This window comes from Aulonocara stuartgranti, assembly GCF_965226115.1.
Source record: "Aulonocara stuartgranti genome assembly, chromosome: 14".
In the NCBI taxonomy this organism is placed as follows: domain Eukaryota; kingdom Metazoa; phylum Chordata; class Actinopteri; order Cichliformes; family Cichlidae; genus Aulonocara; species Aulonocara stuartgranti.
This window is the reverse complement of record NC_138950.1, coordinates 32,224,782-32,243,166: the sequence shown is the minus strand read 5'-3', so window position 1 is coordinate 32,243,166 and position 18,385 is coordinate 32,224,782. Positions and strand designations below refer to the sequence as shown.

At 41.8% G+C, this 18,385-nt stretch overlaps 1 protein-coding gene across 1 annotated transcript; it reads left to right on the top strand.

Moving 5' to 3' along the window:
- The first annotated feature begins 1,489 nt into the window (after window positions 1-1,489).
- meis3 (myeloid ecotropic viral integration site 3) lies at window positions 1,490-11,685 on the top strand. Its single transcript, XM_082504216.1, has 12 exons — window positions 1,490-1,550; window positions 4,315-4,454; window positions 4,738-4,912; window positions 4,999-5,049; window positions 5,138-5,188; window positions 5,445-5,594; window positions 5,755-5,863; window positions 6,888-7,033; window positions 7,656-7,732; window positions 9,106-9,164; window positions 9,261-9,347; window positions 10,325-11,685. Exons 1-12 carry the CDS (start codon window positions 1,533-1,535, stop codon window positions 10,522-10,524), a joined length of 1,263 nt encoding a protein of 420 aa, XP_082360342.1. The 5' UTR covers window positions 1,490-1,532; the 3' UTR covers window positions 10,525-11,685.
- The last annotated feature ends 6,700 nt before the right edge of the window (window positions 11,686-18,385 follow it).

Sequence of the window (18,385 nt, the reverse complement as noted above, 5' to 3'; positions counted from 1 at the left end):
GGAGGAGTGAAATCAGCGCGGAGATAAAAACAAAAAAGCGATCGAGGGGGTCTGCGTCTTCTTCTTCTTCTCTGGCGTTTGTGTGTGTGATAAGGATAAGGAGGAGGGGAAAAGAAGGAAAGGGAGGAGGAGGGATGAGGGGGGGCGTGGGTGGGGGGGCAAGAGACCCCGTCGTGTTTTGACCCTCCGAAACCTCCCCGCACACCGCCACCATCACCATCACCACCACTCCACCTCCTCCTTCTCTGCACCTCCTCCTCCTCCGTCTCTCCTCTGGAGGCTGAAAACACCATTGCTCATTCCCAGCCGTGACATTTTCCAGCCTGTCGCCGTATGCTGAGCGGACAGCCAAACGCGAGGAGCCAGGAAAGGAAGAAGAAGAAGAAAAAAACTGGGGGGAAAGGAGGGACGCTGTCTGTGAGTCCGTCTTCCACAGCACCGAGCATCCCGACGCTCTGCGATCCGGAGCGAGACGCGCACCAGGCGGAGGCGAGGCGCTGCAGGAAGCCGCCGCTCCCTTTCACACGGGGGATTGTGGACTACACCGGACACGGCGTAGGACAGGATACGGCGAGCGTTTACGTCTCGGTGGGACATTTTACACCATTTATTTGAGCCTCGCATTACTCCTCCTCATCCGGCAATAGCGTTTAATGGGCTGCTGGGATTATTATAGCGTTTATTAGCTATTATCTTACTATAAAGCATTAGGTCCTCCATAGAATATCAGCCGTCCATAAAACCTCTAGTCCCGTCGTTATGTTGTTATATAAAGCACGATGGACTCGGAGTAAACACGCACACAAGGAGCAGGTCCTAAGTGTTTATATCCAATACCTCACGCTGTTGTTGAATCCCATGGGCTGTTCTTACAATTACAACTTAATTCACAATAAATATAAAAACAAATGCACTTTTATTTCCAGGACCCCGGAAGGCAGAGGAAGGGAGCAAAGCACGCTGCGCTAGCCGAGCAGCGCATCATCATCCCCGGTGTAGGACTGGCTGTCGGGTCGCATGGAGAAGAGGGTAGGGCTGCTCTTTTTTTTCTTTTTTTTAATGAGTGAGGCAGACAAGAGCCTGTCTCGGCTAACATCGTTTTATCATTACAGAGAAGTAATTAGAAAACAGTCACAAAGGGAGCACATGGTAGGAAATCCTCTTGCTTGCAGGGCACATTAAAAAAAAGAAAAAATCAAGGCCCAGTGAAAGGAGAGCAGTGGATGTTTAGTAGGGGAAAGGACAGAACATTAATATCATTTCATGCTATAAAAACTCATCATAAAATATTCTGTATATAGCAGCTAAATGCTTACTTATAATCAATTTGATATTGATTCAAAGAACTTTTTGGCCCACCACTTTTAATCAACCATAATCTATTTCACGAGTTAAAATTCGGTCTAGTTTAGTTTATGCGATGCATAACTTGCAGTGTGGGAACCATAAAAGAATGTCCTTTTTTTTTTTTGCGTATAGCCTAATGTCAGATAGGTTTAGAGTGGAGGTCATTAAGAGGCAGAGGAGAAGAGATGCAGCTCTGCAACTCGGTAAGTAGGTCAGTTTTTTTGCTACAGTGATTCAGAGGCTTGGTGGTGGTGGTGGTGGTGGTGGAGGAGAAATAGGCTGACGGGCAGCAGGCGGACAGAGACCTCTGAATGGAGGAAAGCAAGTGTAGATATTCAGTGTGTATACAGAAAATCACTGCCGTGTGAAAACAGCGCAGACAGCGAGAGCAGCAGGGGCCAAACATGGACAACCACGTGTACCGGGAACTGCTTGCACACAGAGCCCATATAAAGAAACTGAAAGATTTTCAGATCGCAGAAATAAAATGGATACTTGCTGTATGGCTCATTTGTATATTGAGAGACAGAAGATTTTCACTGCTCCATTTAACGTTAAATGTTTTTATTCGGGTTCGTACAGTAATAACGCAGATTAAAAGAGAAAAGTTAAAAATTAAAATTAAACAATCAATTCAAATGGAAATCAGTGCTTTAACGTGTCTCTGCGAAAAACACGCCTATATTGTGGCGCTCCAGTCTATAACCTGCAACAGGTACGGGTATTTTACCCTCAGAAGAAATATGTAGATTTCGTTTTGGAAAGCTGTAGATAATCATTTCCATATCTTAGGCAAATTTAATAATTAATACAATTTTTAAACAGTGCATTATAGAAATATATGCTAAATCTATGTTCTTTCCTTGTGGAGGGTATCGCCCGCTGCTTGCGCTTTGCGATTTTTAAGGTTTATTGATTTTAGAAGAGCGTGGAAAATCTGAAGTTTAGCACAAAATTATCAAAAATATCCACACTTAGTTATTTTCCAGTAAAATGAAAGCAGGCTTGTACTTTTAAGCCCATAGATTAAATTGCGTGTTTCTTGTTTTAAAACACAGTTTTTAAATTTCAGTTTGAAAGAATTTATATTTACAGTTAAATTATTCTCCGCTGATAGAACATTAGCTTCTTTTGCTCAGCTTTACTTTCACATAGTGTCTGACATTTATGAAACACAGCATCTGCTCCAGGTTTCCTCTTTTAGAAAACTTTGCGTTACTGTGGCGCATATGACCATAGTCAAACAGCTCAAAGTCTCCTGTTAGGCCAGCTATAACTTCTTTTTTTTAAAATATAATGAAAATGTTGTTCTGCCATCTGAATCCTGTTTACCGGCTCCGTGACTTTTCTGGAAAAAAAAAGGGAACATTCGCGGAATTTGTCATCTCGACTTGTTCGCTTTGATCCGCCTTGACGCACGGAAACTCGATAGGGGCCGTGCGTAAAGAGAGACGCGCAATCTGATAGCGGTGATTGTGTTAATAGCCAGCCTCCATAAAAACTAGAAGGTGTCCGGGGACAGGGCCTCAGAGCAGGTGCTTTCTGTGATCCCGGTGGCCATATGTGAGGCTGAAATGCAACAATTTGATAAGGCGTTTAGGACAGTGGTTCCCAAAGTGGGGTCCGGAGACCTCCAAAGGGGTCCTAAAGAGGGGTTTTCATGGAAGGCATGTGCATGCGTGTAAAGAGGAATGATTTAATTTCTGTTTCATTCTTTTATGTAATTCCCAGAGGTTAACATTGAGGGAGAATAATTGCTTTTATACCAGGTTTCACTGTCTCACCACTTGCAGGTTATCTGCTTTTGCACTCTACAAATAAACATCACTGATGATCTGGAAGTGGACACTTCTGAGTAAAATAAATATAAAAATAATGTGGTTAATCAGAAACCTTTATTTGGAAACAGTCTGCGCAGTAAAAACCAGCCTAAGCGCATCATAACATTAATGACTGGGTTAAAATAACACTGAAGTTAAAGGTGTCCATGCTGGGGTCACTTGTCCCGTGCAGTCTGATCCCAGTGGCCCTTTGGGAGTGTAACAGGAGTCCCAGAAGCAGATCTTCTGACCTGAGCAACATCACCTTAGAGACTGAGTTTCAATAACTCAATAAAACTCACACAGAGACAGAGCAAGTTGGGGGAACCAGGGAGTCAGACATGTGGATTCATGACACGTATTTTGAGGGCTGCTGAGTGCACGATTGTCTCTGTGCATGTGTGAGTCATTGCGTCTGCAACATATGTCTGTGTATGATTCCCTCTGCAAGTGGGCCTCAGTGAGGCTGTCACACAGCAAATCATGAGAGATGTCTGCACAGCTACTGTCTTGTCTGAGTAATGCAACCAGGATACTGTATTAGCAGCTACAGGCTTGCTGTCTTTCTTCAAAGATGACATCGCCTTCTTTTGTTATCTCCTCCTCTTCTTCTTAGCTCACAGAAAGTAAACTTTTCAAGTAGTGAGGATAACTGCTTTGCAGCTCTGCTGCTGCTGCTTCTGTTTGGCTTTCATGAGTGTTTTAGGATCCTGGCATTGCTAGAATTTCCTTAAGTATCTCATCATTCTACCAAAGTGAAAAAAAAAGCAATTTTTCATAATTAAAGTGCATCTTTCCTCCTCAGATGATCCAGGCCATTTTTCTCATGAATGTTACATCAAACTGCAGTGACACTGGTTCGACAGTTAGTTTCAGATTAGCTAGGATTACTAGTTGTAATAGCACTTACACACATACTCAAACTTACAATATCAATATGCGGTCATTTTCCATTTATATAAATGACAGCATAAACAGAAGCATACAGATATAAACCCACATCAGGTCTAGTAACTGTAACTGTATATTAGACCGTTCCACTGACAGCCCGACCACATAATAAAATCCCAGTGTGATTTGATGTCAGACAGCCACAGATGTCCAACGTGTCTCATGTTTTCTGTCTTTTCATCTAATTGTGTTTCAGTATGAAGAGCTGGTGCACTACTCAGGGTCAGAGGGCATGTCGGTGGGGGGGTACGGGGATGAAGTCCGGGGGCTTCCTCCCCCGCAGTACGGACCCACCATCCCCGACTCCCTCAAACACCACAAGGACCAGATCTACGGGTAAGCATGTGTCAAAAAATGATTTAGTAGCCTTCCAGTGGCTAGAAAAATTTTAAGTACATGCACACTCTTATGAGATTAACATAAAGTATATGTTTGTGCTGAATATGAAAATACACATGGAGTGTTTATAGCTGTGTGCAACATAAATACTGCGGTTTAAAGTTTCTCTTAACACATGAATGTCAACTGTGACTGTGTTTATGTATAGTTTGTTAACTCTGTGTGTGTGTGTGTGTGTGTGTGTGTGTGTGTGTGTGTGTGTGTGTGTGTGTGTGTACAGTCACCCACTGTTTCCACTGCTGGCCTTAGTGTTTGAGAAGTGTGAGCTGGCCACCTGCTCCCCTCGAGACTCCACCTCCCTGTCAGCAACCTCCCACCTCCCTGGCATGACCAATCACAGCGACGTCTGCTCCTCCGAATCCTTCAACGATGACATCGCCGCCTTCGCAAAGCAGGTGAGCGGTGACTGTGAGGCCCAATCAGAGAACCAGGTCTCAGCTGATGTTGTTTGCTTACAGATTTTTTTAATACCGGGTTGCAGATTCGGTCAGAGAAACCCATTTTTTCTTCCAATCCCGAGCTGGACAATTTGGTATGATGCACCAACTAACTTCACACTTAACTCAGATTTCACATTGTGGGATATGTTTTCATAACTAAAGTGCATCTTTCCTCCTCAGATGATCCAGGCCATACAGGTTCTTCGCTTTCATTTACTGGAGTTAGAGAAGGTTGGTGAGACTGCATGTTGTTGATGTTATCTTTGTTTAGCATCATATTTCTTTTTATTAAACTAAACAAGAAAGGCAATAAGTCTGTAAAATTCTTATTGTTATAGTTATAATTTCTTTAAATTTGAAATATGTGCACCTGTCCTTTAATCTGTTGGTAGGCTTAAAGCTTAAAGCTCATTATTAGGTATTATTAGTATTAATTATTAAGTAAAAATCTGTAAAAATAAATAAATAAATAAATCTTTTTCCCAAGGTGCACGACCTGTGTGATAATTTCTGCCATCGCTACATCACCTGTCTGAAGGGCAAAATGCCCACAGACCTTGTGCTGGATGAGCGAGAGGGTGGGTCCAAGTCTGACATGGAGGATTTCACCGGGTCCTGTACCAGTCTGTCGGAGCAGGTGAGACGTTGGATGTTGATCGGCATGCTTATCACACATCCATCTGTGTCCACTGAGAATCCAGAGTAGTGCCCCTAGTGTTTCTCAATTCCCTTTTATTCCGCCTGTACTAGGAATTCCTCATCTCACCTCTGTCCTCCATCTTTCCCTGTGCCTGCAGAATGCATCGTGGCTACGAGAGCCAGATGAATGTGCCACTACTCCTCTGGGAACGCCAGGCACCTGTGGCCTACCTTCACACAGCACAGCAGACACCTGTAGTGATGCAGGTACACATAGGCTAGCACAGATCTTAGCTGCATAATTATAATAGCCAAAGGAAGTCGCAGCTATGATATATCTAAAACCATCAGGGAATTAAATTTAACTCTTTCCCCAATCTCTGTACCCTCAATGATGTGTTTCTCAATATATATCTATAAATACTTAGTTTGATGGCCATAAGAGCAGGCTTCAGGTTTTTCTGAGGGTAGTCCTAATAAACTGTATAGGGAGAGGTCATTCTCACTAACGTCTGATGCACAGCCAGTCCTTTTGTGCTGGAAGCATGCCTGAAACATGACAGAAACCACTCAGTTTAGAGAAGAGACATAAGGGTGTTACCTGGCAGGTGTCCACAGGGTTAAAGAGTCAGAGTACAGAAAAGACAGGCAGATAGAGTGGAAAGTAAAAGAATCAGTCTGCGCAGAGCAGAGGACAATTTGTGCGTGAGACATGATCATATGTGTATTATTTACATGACATCAATAGTTAATGATGAACAGAGCTACTGTGTGCACCAGAAAACACTGCAGTGAGGAAGCAGACACAGGGAAAGCAGGTTACACATTCACTGTGTATAGTAAGAATATAAATAACTGTGTGTTAAAACAAGCCAGTATTATCATAACTACTGGTAGCTGCATTGATAATCAATGAATCACTTTAGGTGTTTTTAAACAAAAATGAGAAACATTCTTCGCTTTCAGCTTCTTAAAGACAAATTACTGCCTTTCTCTGTCATTCGCAATATTAAATATTTCAAGCTGGATAGAAAAAATAGTTTCAGTGCAATAACTCTAGAAAATTAACCATCTTTCAACCGTAAAATGAATGACATGCACAGCAGTTATACTAAACTGTAAAATAATAGTTATGGTGAGTTTGATTTGTGAAAGCAGAGTGTGGTTTTAAAGCTGACGCAGTTTGCCTGTCTCGGGTCAAACACATTTGCTTAGTGGGCTCGCGTGAGTTGGGACCTGATAGATGCTGGCAGTCATTTAGGATGATGATGATTCCATGGTCTCCCTGCAGGCGATGGTCTCGATGGAGGCGTGGCCTCTCCCAGCACAGGTGAGGAGGACGAGACGGACAGAGACAGGAGGAACAACAAGAAGAGGGGGATCTTCCCTAAAGTGGCCACAAATATCATGAGAGCTTGGCTCTTCCAGCACCTGTCGGTGGGTTGGCTTTTCATCTACCTTCCACATTAAAGTGAATTATTACCCTTGAAAATATTGAATTTAAACGGTAGTTAAGTCATCCTTCCACACTGGTAACCAAACAAAGGAAGTCTGCGCGCTGTAATTAGTGAAAGAGAGGATTTAGCATGGAACAAAACGTCTATGACGGGAATAGAAAGAGGGGTGAATGGAGGTATAATGGAGGTCAATTAAATTAAATGAAAAATCTGGGATTAAGTGATTATGTGAATATGCTTGCTGCTGAATAATTGTGGAAGCGACAGAAATGGAGTGAGTAATTGTTGGTGAGCTGCTTGGATTGGTAATTAGCTACTAAATGAGGCAGGTCAAATGTTGCTTCACTTCAATTATTAAAACGTGTGTGTGAGTTAGAGAGAGATACTGAGATGGAAAGCGAGAGGGGCTGATGAGGGTGAAAATGGGAGTGCAGATGTTCGCTCAGACGGAAGGTCATCGATGTTCGAGCTGAGAGCTCACACACGTCGCTTTATTCTAGATTCAGGCCTCGAGATGATTCTCAACAAAAGCTGAAAAGATCACAGCGCAGAGTCTGGAATGTTTGATTTCTCTAACCTGAGCCTCGTGTGTCCTCCTGCAGCATCCGTACCCATCTGAGGAGCAGAAGAAGCAGCTGTCACAGGATACAGGACTGACCATCTTACAGGTCAACAACTGGTAAGTGTGCTCAACATCAGTTACATTTTTAGATGTGAAGCATAACCTTTACATTTTATGTTTCTTATGCCAAGATTTATTTTTATTGTGCATGTTACTAGTTTTGTGATTTGGTGCTATATGAACAGAACTGCGTTCCAGGGTTTAAACTTTGTCCAATAGTTACGCTCCTTTAGGCTCCGCCCCTCTGACGTTCATTGTTCCTTTAAAGTGTGGCAGGGAAAGGTTTTTTTTCCTTTTTCTGTAGGTTAAACCAGAAGTTAGCATCACCTTTGTTTTCTCCGCACAAAGCAGATTCTTGTTCTTTAATTATCGTGTAAAATAAAAGCTCATGGCATGTCAGCAAATTAATCTGAATGAATGCACATCTCTTTTCTGATCTTTGCAGCATAAGTGCAATTGGAAAAACTAAAATGCAGGCATTATGGTATAAACAAAACCACCTGGGTTCAGCGTAATGACGTTAATTGGCCCATTGTTAGTCAGTAGTGCTATTTTTTGTCATTATGCAAATGTGTGGGTGATTGAGCATGCATCCAGATTTCTAAAGCTTAAAGCTAGACCTTATTTCATCTTTCTAACCAAAGAGACCTGAATCCAAACGAGGGAACCAGAGGTGTAGAACTGCTATATCTCTTCTGGGTTTTAGGACTCGTTTCTCTGGTGCTCTATTGATGGAGATTTAAGATCCTCCCTGCCAGCATGCCCTGTTTTTAATGTTGTGTTGAAATTATGTTGCTGCTACTTTGCTTTGTGAACTTTTTTTGCAAGTTTTTATTCTACAAAGCCCAAAGTATTTTTTTTTAATCCAGTTAAAAAGTGCACACAAAAAAAATTGATTTGAAAATAGACATTTAATGTACTTTACTGGAGTGTGCCGTGTAACAGGAAGCATTTTTCCCAAGCTGCAGTGCCATGTAATTCACAAGCTCTGTGTTCGGAATAGTAAACCAATAATCAAATAATCAAATTATTTAGTGCTCGCATCTTTCCTATACACTCTCTGAGCACACACACACACGCACGCACGCACACACACACACACACACACACACACACACACACACACACACGCACACACACACACACACACAAATCCAATCAATGCAGATCAATCAATTATCACAGGGCTGATCGATACGTCCTTTGCCCTAACGCTGATTTACTCTGTCCTCTGAAAGGGTTAAGTGGTTGTAAAATGGAAAAGGTTAATAGTCTCCCGGTCAGCCTTTTTCTCCATTAACGGGTGTCTCTCTCTCTCTCTCTCTCTCTTTCTCTCTCTCTCTCTCTCTCTCTCTCTCTCTCTCTCTCTCTCTCTCTCTCTCTCTCTCTCTCTCTCTCTCTCTATCTATCTATGTGAATGCTTCATACAGGTTCATCAATGCCAGGAGGAGAATAGTCCAGCCAATGATTGATCAGTCAAATCGCTCAGGTCAGTGTTTAGTCAGTCATTCAGTAAATCTAAATGTGTGCATATGAGTGTGTGTCTGTTGTGTATTTGTGTAAGAAGGCGTGTGTTGTCTCACAGGTCAGGGTGGTCCCTACAGCCCGGAGGGCGCGGCTCTCGGGGGCTACGGGCTTGACGGCCAGGCCCACCTCGGGCTTCGAACAGCAGGTACGGCAGAATTAAATACAGCTGAACTGCATTCGTCACTAGGAGCACAAACACTATAGTTTATTTTGACAGACACACACCGTTTGTGCTGCTGGAAATACTCATTAGCACACCAAATGTGGAGTTATCCATCTCTGAAAACACCCCCCAACAACTGCAGCACCAAGCTGAATCTGGAAATCATTATGTTATTATATTATGATATATTATATCTTCAATAGGAGCCTTTGTTTTTGGAACTAAATTAAGGAGGGAAGTTGAAATTATTAAGAAATGTTTGTTTTGGTCTTTTCAGTTTGCTGTAGAAGTTAGTATGAAGTATGAATCTATAGAAAATTACCAGCAACGCTGATTATGAAACGAAAATAAATGAAAATAAATAACATGGATTAGGTGAAATATCTATACATATTAAATAAAATATAACTACCTGCGTGGCTACAGTTAATTAACGACCCACCAGTTTCTTTTTCATTTTCATTTCTAGTTGAAGTAGAAGTTTTAAAGTTTGTGATTTTAATATTAACAAAAAACTTTGCCCAGCACTAAACACCACTCTGAAATACCAAACCCCGTGTCCTAAAATAAAGTTGTTAAAAAACCTCTTAAAAGTCAGCAGCAGTGTTCAAGGGACTGAAATACATGCTGTACAGCAGGGCACTGTTTAAAACCTGCATACGTTTGTTTTTAAGTCTGACAGGGATGTTTCCTGATTTATAGAATATTGCAATGAATTATAACAATTATTTGTAGCTTTAATTGAAAGCTGTTACAAATTTCAAAGGATTCAGGTGCTTAAGAGGAACTAAACAGGTGAACCTGCACTGAATACCTGCGTCAGGTTCACATAGTTTCCAGTGCAAACCTATAATCCATTAATAATGTGAAAAGACTGATTTAAGACAGAAGGGAAGGGTCTTCTGTACTTCTGCATCTTGGAGGATCCTCGTAAATATTCCACTTTCTTCTCGCACCAGGTCTCCAGGGAATGTCCTCCCTGCAGGGTGACTACCCCGGCGCTCTCCTGTCCCAACCAGGCTATCCTCCCCACCCAGGACCGTCCCTCCATTCTTATCCTGGCCCGCACCCTCACGCGGCCATGCTGCTCCACCCGCCGCCTCATGCACACCCCGCAGAGCCGCTGCTCACCCAAGGACTGGACATACACGCACATTAGTTGTGGGAGGATCTGGGGTGTATATGTGGTGTGTGTGTGTGTGTGAGAGAGAGAGAGGGGTAATTGCCGTTTGAATGTGTGTATATGTTTGGAGGGATATGTATGCGTGTGTGTGTGTGAGTGCGTGCGGCTGATTATGTGTAATGAAGGTACACTATTTAAAGAAAAAAAGACACATTTCTCCAAAAGTTTACATTCCCCACTGAAAGACACTGACCTCAATGTAGCTGTTCCACCCTAACACACATGCACACAAACACACACTCACACAAGTGGATGTGACCCTTACACACATGCGTTAGTCTGGACCCACAGGTTTAAGCCATACCTCTTTCAGAGTAGAAGTGCTTCCTCTTCTTTAAATGACTCCACTGTGTCCTGTGGGTGAGACATATGCTTTAAACTACACTTCCCATCATGCCTGCTGAACCACAGGAAGACCCAGGGATTGGATCAGACACACCGATGAATACTCATCCCGGACTTTTTGCCACAGCACGGGGCTCGGGTCCTGTGAGCACGCCTTCTTCACTCCTCCCTGTCTTCCTACACATGTTTGACTGTCAGAGACTGAGACACACACACACACACACACTCCCCTTCACACACAAACTTTATTTAAAGCTTTGTTCTTTTGTTTTTTTGTGTTGTTATTTTTTTTGTTAGTTTTTTCTTATTCTATTTTTATATTTATGCACGCCACTCCAGGCAGCTGCAGCTTCACGTGAGTTTATTGAAATATTAGTGCTCTTCCTCAGCATGAAGCTAAACACTATGAATGACTTCCAGTCTGCCTCGCTATCGTACCACTGACCTCCTTAAGACGCCTGCAGGCGTCCGTTACCTTAGGATCTTTCCTATACACACGCACATACACACACATTGCAGTAAACACTACATTGAAAGCCATTGCAGCACGCACACGCACGCACACACAAAGTCCTCTGTAAGCATTTCTATTACAGTGTTGTCTGTCACAGCGGTGCGTGAGGGGAGCTGCAGCCAAAGGACTCTTTAAACATTCGGCTCCCTCTCCACTCTGCTTGGACTGCTGAAGTATTTCTGAATGATTATGATGATGAAGATGTTGATGGGAATACAGTTAAAGTATTAAAATCTTTTTATAAAACTTGAGGGTTTTTTGTCTTAAACCAGTAATATTATCACATGACATTTATTAGCAGGTTAAAATTAACTTTTGCAAGTGTTCCTTTATTTAAAAGCTTATCGTAACATGGTCGTAATGTCTGCATAAGCAAATTGTACGAATCATGATCAGAAAATTCATATTTGTCGTGAAGCAATGTGTTTCCCAGAAAAATTAGAAGACATCGGTTCAGTCAAGGCCACTGTAGTCAAAAGAAGACGGTTATTTCCATCTGCAGTGATTCATATTCTGGCATGGATCTGTTCTGGGATCTCTCCACTCTTGAGGAGGGGAGAGCAACACATCGCTGAGCAATAACAACAGGCCTAACACTGATTAAGTCATGCAGCATGAAAGGAGAAGCAGGTATCGGGGAGTGGGTTGCAAAGCATTGCATTGCATTGGTTGAAAAGCAAATACATAAGCAAATGGTCACAACCACAGTACCATAAATGAAGCAGAAAGCACCCTAAAGATCTGCCAGCTGGACACATTGAAAGGTATCAATGATATGACATGATACTGATATAAGCTGATTTTCACCTCATTGTCTGTGAGTGTTCTCAACCTGGTCACCCCTTTAAAAATGATCTGGCACTCAAATGTGTTGTAAACTGCTTGTGTTTCTTAGATTTAAACGAGACAGTGGTTAAATCAAATGACCTTAAAATGAAATTCTTCAACTGTAAATAAAATAGTGTTGTTAAACTCCTTAAATTAAAGCTGGAAGCTCAAACTTCTAATGCTTTATGAATGCTCCATTTCACATCTACTGAGGTGATGTGAATAAAAAACGGAGAAATGTGTGCATCTGGTTTTATTTGGCACATACACAAGCCTGTGCAAAAGCTGAGTGATAATACGTCTGATGTACATAAAGGATAACCCAGACAAATGTCAAATTATGAACTCAGCTTTGCATTGCATTTCTATCGTATGCTGTAAAGAGCCATACATTCAGAGTGCAGGCTTTTTGATGAAAACACAGCCACTTATGAGTAAACACACGGCTCATTTTGCAGAAACAGTCATTTAAAAGTTTGGAGTTCCTTAAATGCATCTATTCTCCTCAACTATAAACCTTTTCTCTTATTGGTAGATATATACACATATGGCAATGGGACAGCAAAGCTAATGCAAAACAGCACCGAGAAATAAAAACAGCTCGTGAGATTTACAACAATCCGTTCCACTTAGAAAATGTGGAACTCCAGAGACATTCAAACATTCATAACAAACATCGCAGCCGCTGGCTTTTCTAAGAACCATTTTTTGAAAAATGGTGCGATCTTTCTCTATTTTCCACTCATAAGTCACGTCGGTGTCCTCTGACTATCTGTTTATCTGATGGAGGCCTCAGGCTGCAGCTGCAGTGATCTGTCACGCAGGCTGGATTATCACAGGGAGGAAAAAAGAGTCCGAATTCTTAAATGTTTTATAGCGCAGACAAGAGCTCACATTCTTCTTTCCTGTCTGTTTATGCCATATTTAGAAGCACAAACACTTAAAACTTGAGCAGCCTGTCGCCTCACTTTCCCCCCTTAAAGCCTGGTAGACACCAATCCTATTCATAACCTTCACCTCTCTTCTACTTTAGGCCCCAAACATCCACACATAATTACACCGTTTGCTGCCTTACATCCACTCACAGCACCCAAAGGACACAACAAACACGTAATACCCCATCCTCGCCCTACCCCCATTTGGCCTGCAGGAGGATGGGGACTTGCAGGGGAGGTCAGAGGCCAGAGTTCAGACAGGGGTCAACAGGAAATGGTCGTTCTCCCTTAGCACGCAGGTCCTGACCTCAGCACTCCTCCACTTTTCGTTTCTCTTTGTCCCTTCACGCACTCGCTCCTCAGCCATGCTGGTCAGGACGGGCCCCTCACTTTTACTCTCTAATCCCCCCCACCCCCCCATGCAGCCCTGTATGCCTGGTAATCCCTTTTTTTTTTCACAACACTGTCATGCAAATAGTTCAGCAACTTTTGTTTCAGTATGATCTGTGAAAATGTACCATTATTTTTTATACTGGTTTTGAAACTGAGCTCTGCACCAAAGTAGATACTAAAGCCTACAGCAAACACACTGTCCATCACACTGCCACTGTTTAGTCAGACCAAAAGGAGGGCACAAAAGTCAAAAAGGGATAACAGGAAGTTTTTCAGTGAGACATTTTATATAATTTTATATAAATGTCTCTCCCTGGTGAAGCACAGAGTCTCTCCAGGGGATGTGGATAACCAGGGGAATGAATGAATATGGTTTGTCTATGAAAAATAACATCTTGATGGTGCCGTATCTGACATTTAGCATATCACGGAGTGAAGGGCATGGTTTTAAATATTTGAGAACCTCCAGCATCAACATGGGAAAAGATGAAGAAATGCAAAGAAATGTCTCCTTACCACTGAAGTTTAAGCCTGAGGCCTTTACATTCTCAATCCATATAACCTAAGTGTGTAAACATGTATGTTTAAACAAGAAAAAGGCTGTAATATCAATATTCACTCCTCTGACCTTTGAAACAGATGATTGGTTTTCAAATGACACGCTGTTTTTATAATCTGTACAAAAAAACACACACACATTATCATTAATTTTCCCCCTCAGCATCAGAAAATAATATTAATAATAATAACCAGAAATAATCACACCTGTCAGTGCACGGGACTTATTGACAGAAAATCTGCTGTAGCCCGTAGAGGTGTGTAGTTTGGCATTACAGTAGATTTGAGCCATACAGCGTCACAAATCAGATTTTTACTTTTATTTTCTTAATGCATTAAAGCTCACTTTGTGGGAAACATTTATTATTTATTTATTAAATTCACATAAGATCAAGCTATTCCGATTTTTATTGCAGCACTGGTGCAGTGTTGGCCCTTCATATACATATCACTACACTCCTTACATCTCCATCGTTTCAAGACTCATCTTCTTGAATTTGACGATTCAGGTTATTGAAGCAAAATGAACACGTGTGGAAATGTGCACACCTGTGTGCATAAATGTGCGTGTGTGTGTGTGCATAAACATTGCACAGTTCCATTTTAATATAAAGTCTGCGTGGTTGAGCAGGAGAGAGAGAAAGAGAGAGAGAGGAGGAGGGTTACTGTGGTGGTCATTAATCATTCAATTACACACCTGTCAGAGTTCAGACAAGTAGGAGAGATGGGGAGGGGGAGGGAGTAACAGAGAGAGGGGTAGAGAAAGAGAAAGGAATGGAGGAATGCGGGGGGGGGGGGGGGGGGGGGACTGAATGACAAGGGAGAATGTAAAATCTCCACGAGGGTTAAAAAGAGAAAAGGAGAAAGTTTTATTGTGGGCGTGTGAATGAGCTGTGACAGAGGAAAGCTGTTGTACGGTGATGGTTAGTCAGAGGCTGCAGTAAAGACAAAGGACCCTCACGCGCATCATAGAGGGACAAGAGACATGTGAGGACAAGGAAGAGCACGGCAGTAAAGATGCTCTGCTGTTCAACGGGATTGCTTTGGTCAAAGTGAGGCATTACAAGGTGCACTGTGGGAGTTATGAAAAGCAAAGGAGGGGGAAAGAAGTATATCGTTATTAATAATTCAATTCAATTTTATTTATACAGCACCAAATCGCAGCAACAGTCACCTCAAGGCGCTTTATACTGCAAGGTAGACAGAGCAAATCCCAACAATCATATGACCCCCTATGAGCGAGCACTTTGGCGACAGTGGGAAGGAAAAACTCCCCTTTTGACAGGAAGGAACCTCCAGCAGAACCAGACTCAGGGAGGGGCGGCCATCTGCTGCAACCAGCTGGGGTAAGACGGTGAATTATTTTCATTTACTGTCTGCACTCCCTGTCTATGTAATGTATCACATTAAATCAACTTACTGTACTACTATCGTGTTAATATAGTGAAGAAAAACTACAATATTTAACTGAGTAACTGAATTACTAAGTAGTTGTGTGAAGTAATATATAATACAGATATTTGAGGGAACATTAATAAATCAAACTTTGTTTTCCCGTCCTTGTTTCTTTATATGTGAGCATGTGTGTGTGTGTGTGTGTGTGTGTGAAATGAAGAGCGTAAGGCAGGGATGTGGGAGGGGGCACAGATGGCTGTGGCCTGAGGCGTTTGAGATACTGCAGCTAAACACGGAAACTGCAACACACACACACACACACACACACACACACACACACACACACACACACACACACACACACACACACACACACACACCACCACCACCTCTGCCACTGCCATATATCTAATTTATGGCAGTGGTGAGTGAGTTACACACACTCATGTATGCATAATATATCACATATGTGAAAGGACTATGTGTGGGAGAATGACACGTACTGGCCATGTATGGTTTGGACCACAACTCTATCTTCAGCACTTCTTAAAATATTGCCCATGTGTGTACGTATATGTATGCATGTGTGTGTGATATAGAGAATCACTACAAATGTGATTCAGTGTGTATCGCAGCATTTCTTGCTCTGTCCACCAACTATCACATACTGATAGTATGTGTAAAGAAAAAGTGTGTGTGTGTGTGTGTGTGTGTGTGTGTGTGTGTGTGTGTGTGTGTGTGTGTGTGTGTGTGTGTGTGTGTGTGTAAAGGCCCAGCTGTTTCTGGGCTTGCCATCCACATGCAGGCAGAATGCCAGATGTCTCATTAGGCAAATTTGATTGGCTCGGTCATTTAGAATGCAGCGATGAGAGGGTTCCATATGTGCATGTACATGGAGCTGTGTGTGTACATTTACATGAGAGGCCCTCTGCATAACTATTCACATGTGTACACGCTCAATGTATGTGCATTTATTAAGTATTGTGGTAACATTTGAATTTACAAGCTGTTAATTATATTATAACAACAAAAATAGCAATGTAATAGCATAAATGTATCATGAATCATAGGAAAATGTACAAGAACAATAGCTACAGACTGTAGATTAAATTACAATAATGAATTTAAATTCTACTTCAGTTCTTACAAGAATTCAACTGTCTTTTCCACCTTTTTTTTTGATTTAGCATTTTTATTAAGTTTTATTTATACAGCATCAATTCAAAGCACTTTATATTGTAAAGTTCCTACAATAAGTGAAAGAAACCACAACCATCATATGACCCCCTATAAGCAAGCACTTGGCAACAGTGGGAAAGAAAAACTTCCTTTTAACAGGAACAAACCTGCAGGAGACTCTGGCTCAGGGAGGTGCAGCCATTAGCCGCAACCAGTTCGTGGTAAGGGGAACAAGAAGAGAGCAGAGGAAGACAGGATGAAAGGTAAACTATGGGAGAAAAAGCCAGAGTTTAATAATAACTAATGATTAAATACAGAGTGGTGTATAAACATAGAAAGCAAAAAAAGATGAGCGAAGAAGAAATCATGGGAAACCCCTAGGAGCCGAGGCCTCCTGAGCCGATGACTCCTTTTATTTTAATTTTTAACTGTGCTATTTTTCCACTAAGTCTACTTTAAGTGAGATGCTTCAGCCTTAATTTTTAGTTTATTAATAGCCACTTCTTAAAGTCTTAACCAATTGACAACCCCGAAGACTAAAAAATAGCTGATGTACCAAAAACTAGATTTTTGAATGACCACTTGAGGGTGGCTCCAAAAGTGAACCACAAACTGCCATGTGAAATGCCAAACTTTATACAGCAGATTTAATGTGTTTTCAGCTGTATGGGTTTCAGAAGCTGCATTTTAGAAGTAGACTGTAGAGGCTCTAACTTACTTACTTACTTACTTTAAATTGTGCGATATTAGGCCTGTGGCCACTTCCTGACTGGGCTCACCTCAACTTATTTAAGTCAATAAAGTCTTTGCACTTTTCAGTGCAACAGTTTAACAAATGAATTGACTTTAACAGCAGTGACGCAAATTTGGTAAATTTGGTTCTAGTATCTTATGTGTATACGTCTTAGCACTCACGAGCAGTTTCTGTGTAATGCATTAATCCTGTCTATGGATGCACCTTACAAACCAAGTTAGCATTAGCTGACAGCTTACCCCCAACCCCCCATGCCCAGTGCTGAACCGTCACCTGTCACTCTGTTTTTACAGGTGCTTTAACTTGACTTACACATTTAATGTCAATGACTAGCCTAACGTACCTCCTTTCAAGTCTCCTTTCAAGAACCTCTTCGAATGTGACTTGCAACTATCTTTTCATTATCACTTCAACTGCAACTTTTACAGACATGCCATCTCCCTTACATATATGCAAATTTGGTTTTGACTCCTTCCTTTCAGTCTTGTAATTTCAGTTGTCATTTTCAGCTTTGTCTCATGACCAATGATTTATTCCTTACTTACCTGTTTGGTGCTATAGCTTCTGCTTCTGCTAAAGATTATACTGTGCCAAAAGAGGCACACTATCACTAGTACTAGTAGTGGTAGCACAGTGATTTTAACTTATGTAACTTAGTTTAGTTTCAGCTTCCTCTTCAAGAAAGCTCCAAAGCCACCCACCAATCAAGGGGCTAAAAGCTGTTCATAACAGAGAAGGTTGAATGCTGCCCTCTAGTGGCCCAAACTGCGGATGAACTTTACTGTAGTGTAGAGATAAGTGATAATGGTGCTACTGTAATTGCTTTTTGTGGGGAGTCTGTGGATTTAAAGTGTTTGTGCATTACTGTGGAGACCAGAAACAACATAGCACATGCCTTTGCAGCAAAATGCTGTTAGAAAAGAGCCTGAGACAGAA

What these genes read in the sequence shown, in the direction of transcription:
- meis3 (XM_082504216.1), top strand. An exon ending in ATCCCGAGCTGGACAATTTG is followed by an intron (nt 5,050 to 5,137) that starts GTATGATGCACC and finishes TTTCCTCCTCAG; the next exon opens with ATGATCCAGGCCATACAGGT. An exon ending in ATCTTACAGGTCAACAACTG is followed by an intron (nt 7,733 to 9,105) that starts GTAAGTGTGCTC and finishes TGCTTCATACAG; the next exon opens with GTTCATCAATGCCAGGAGGA.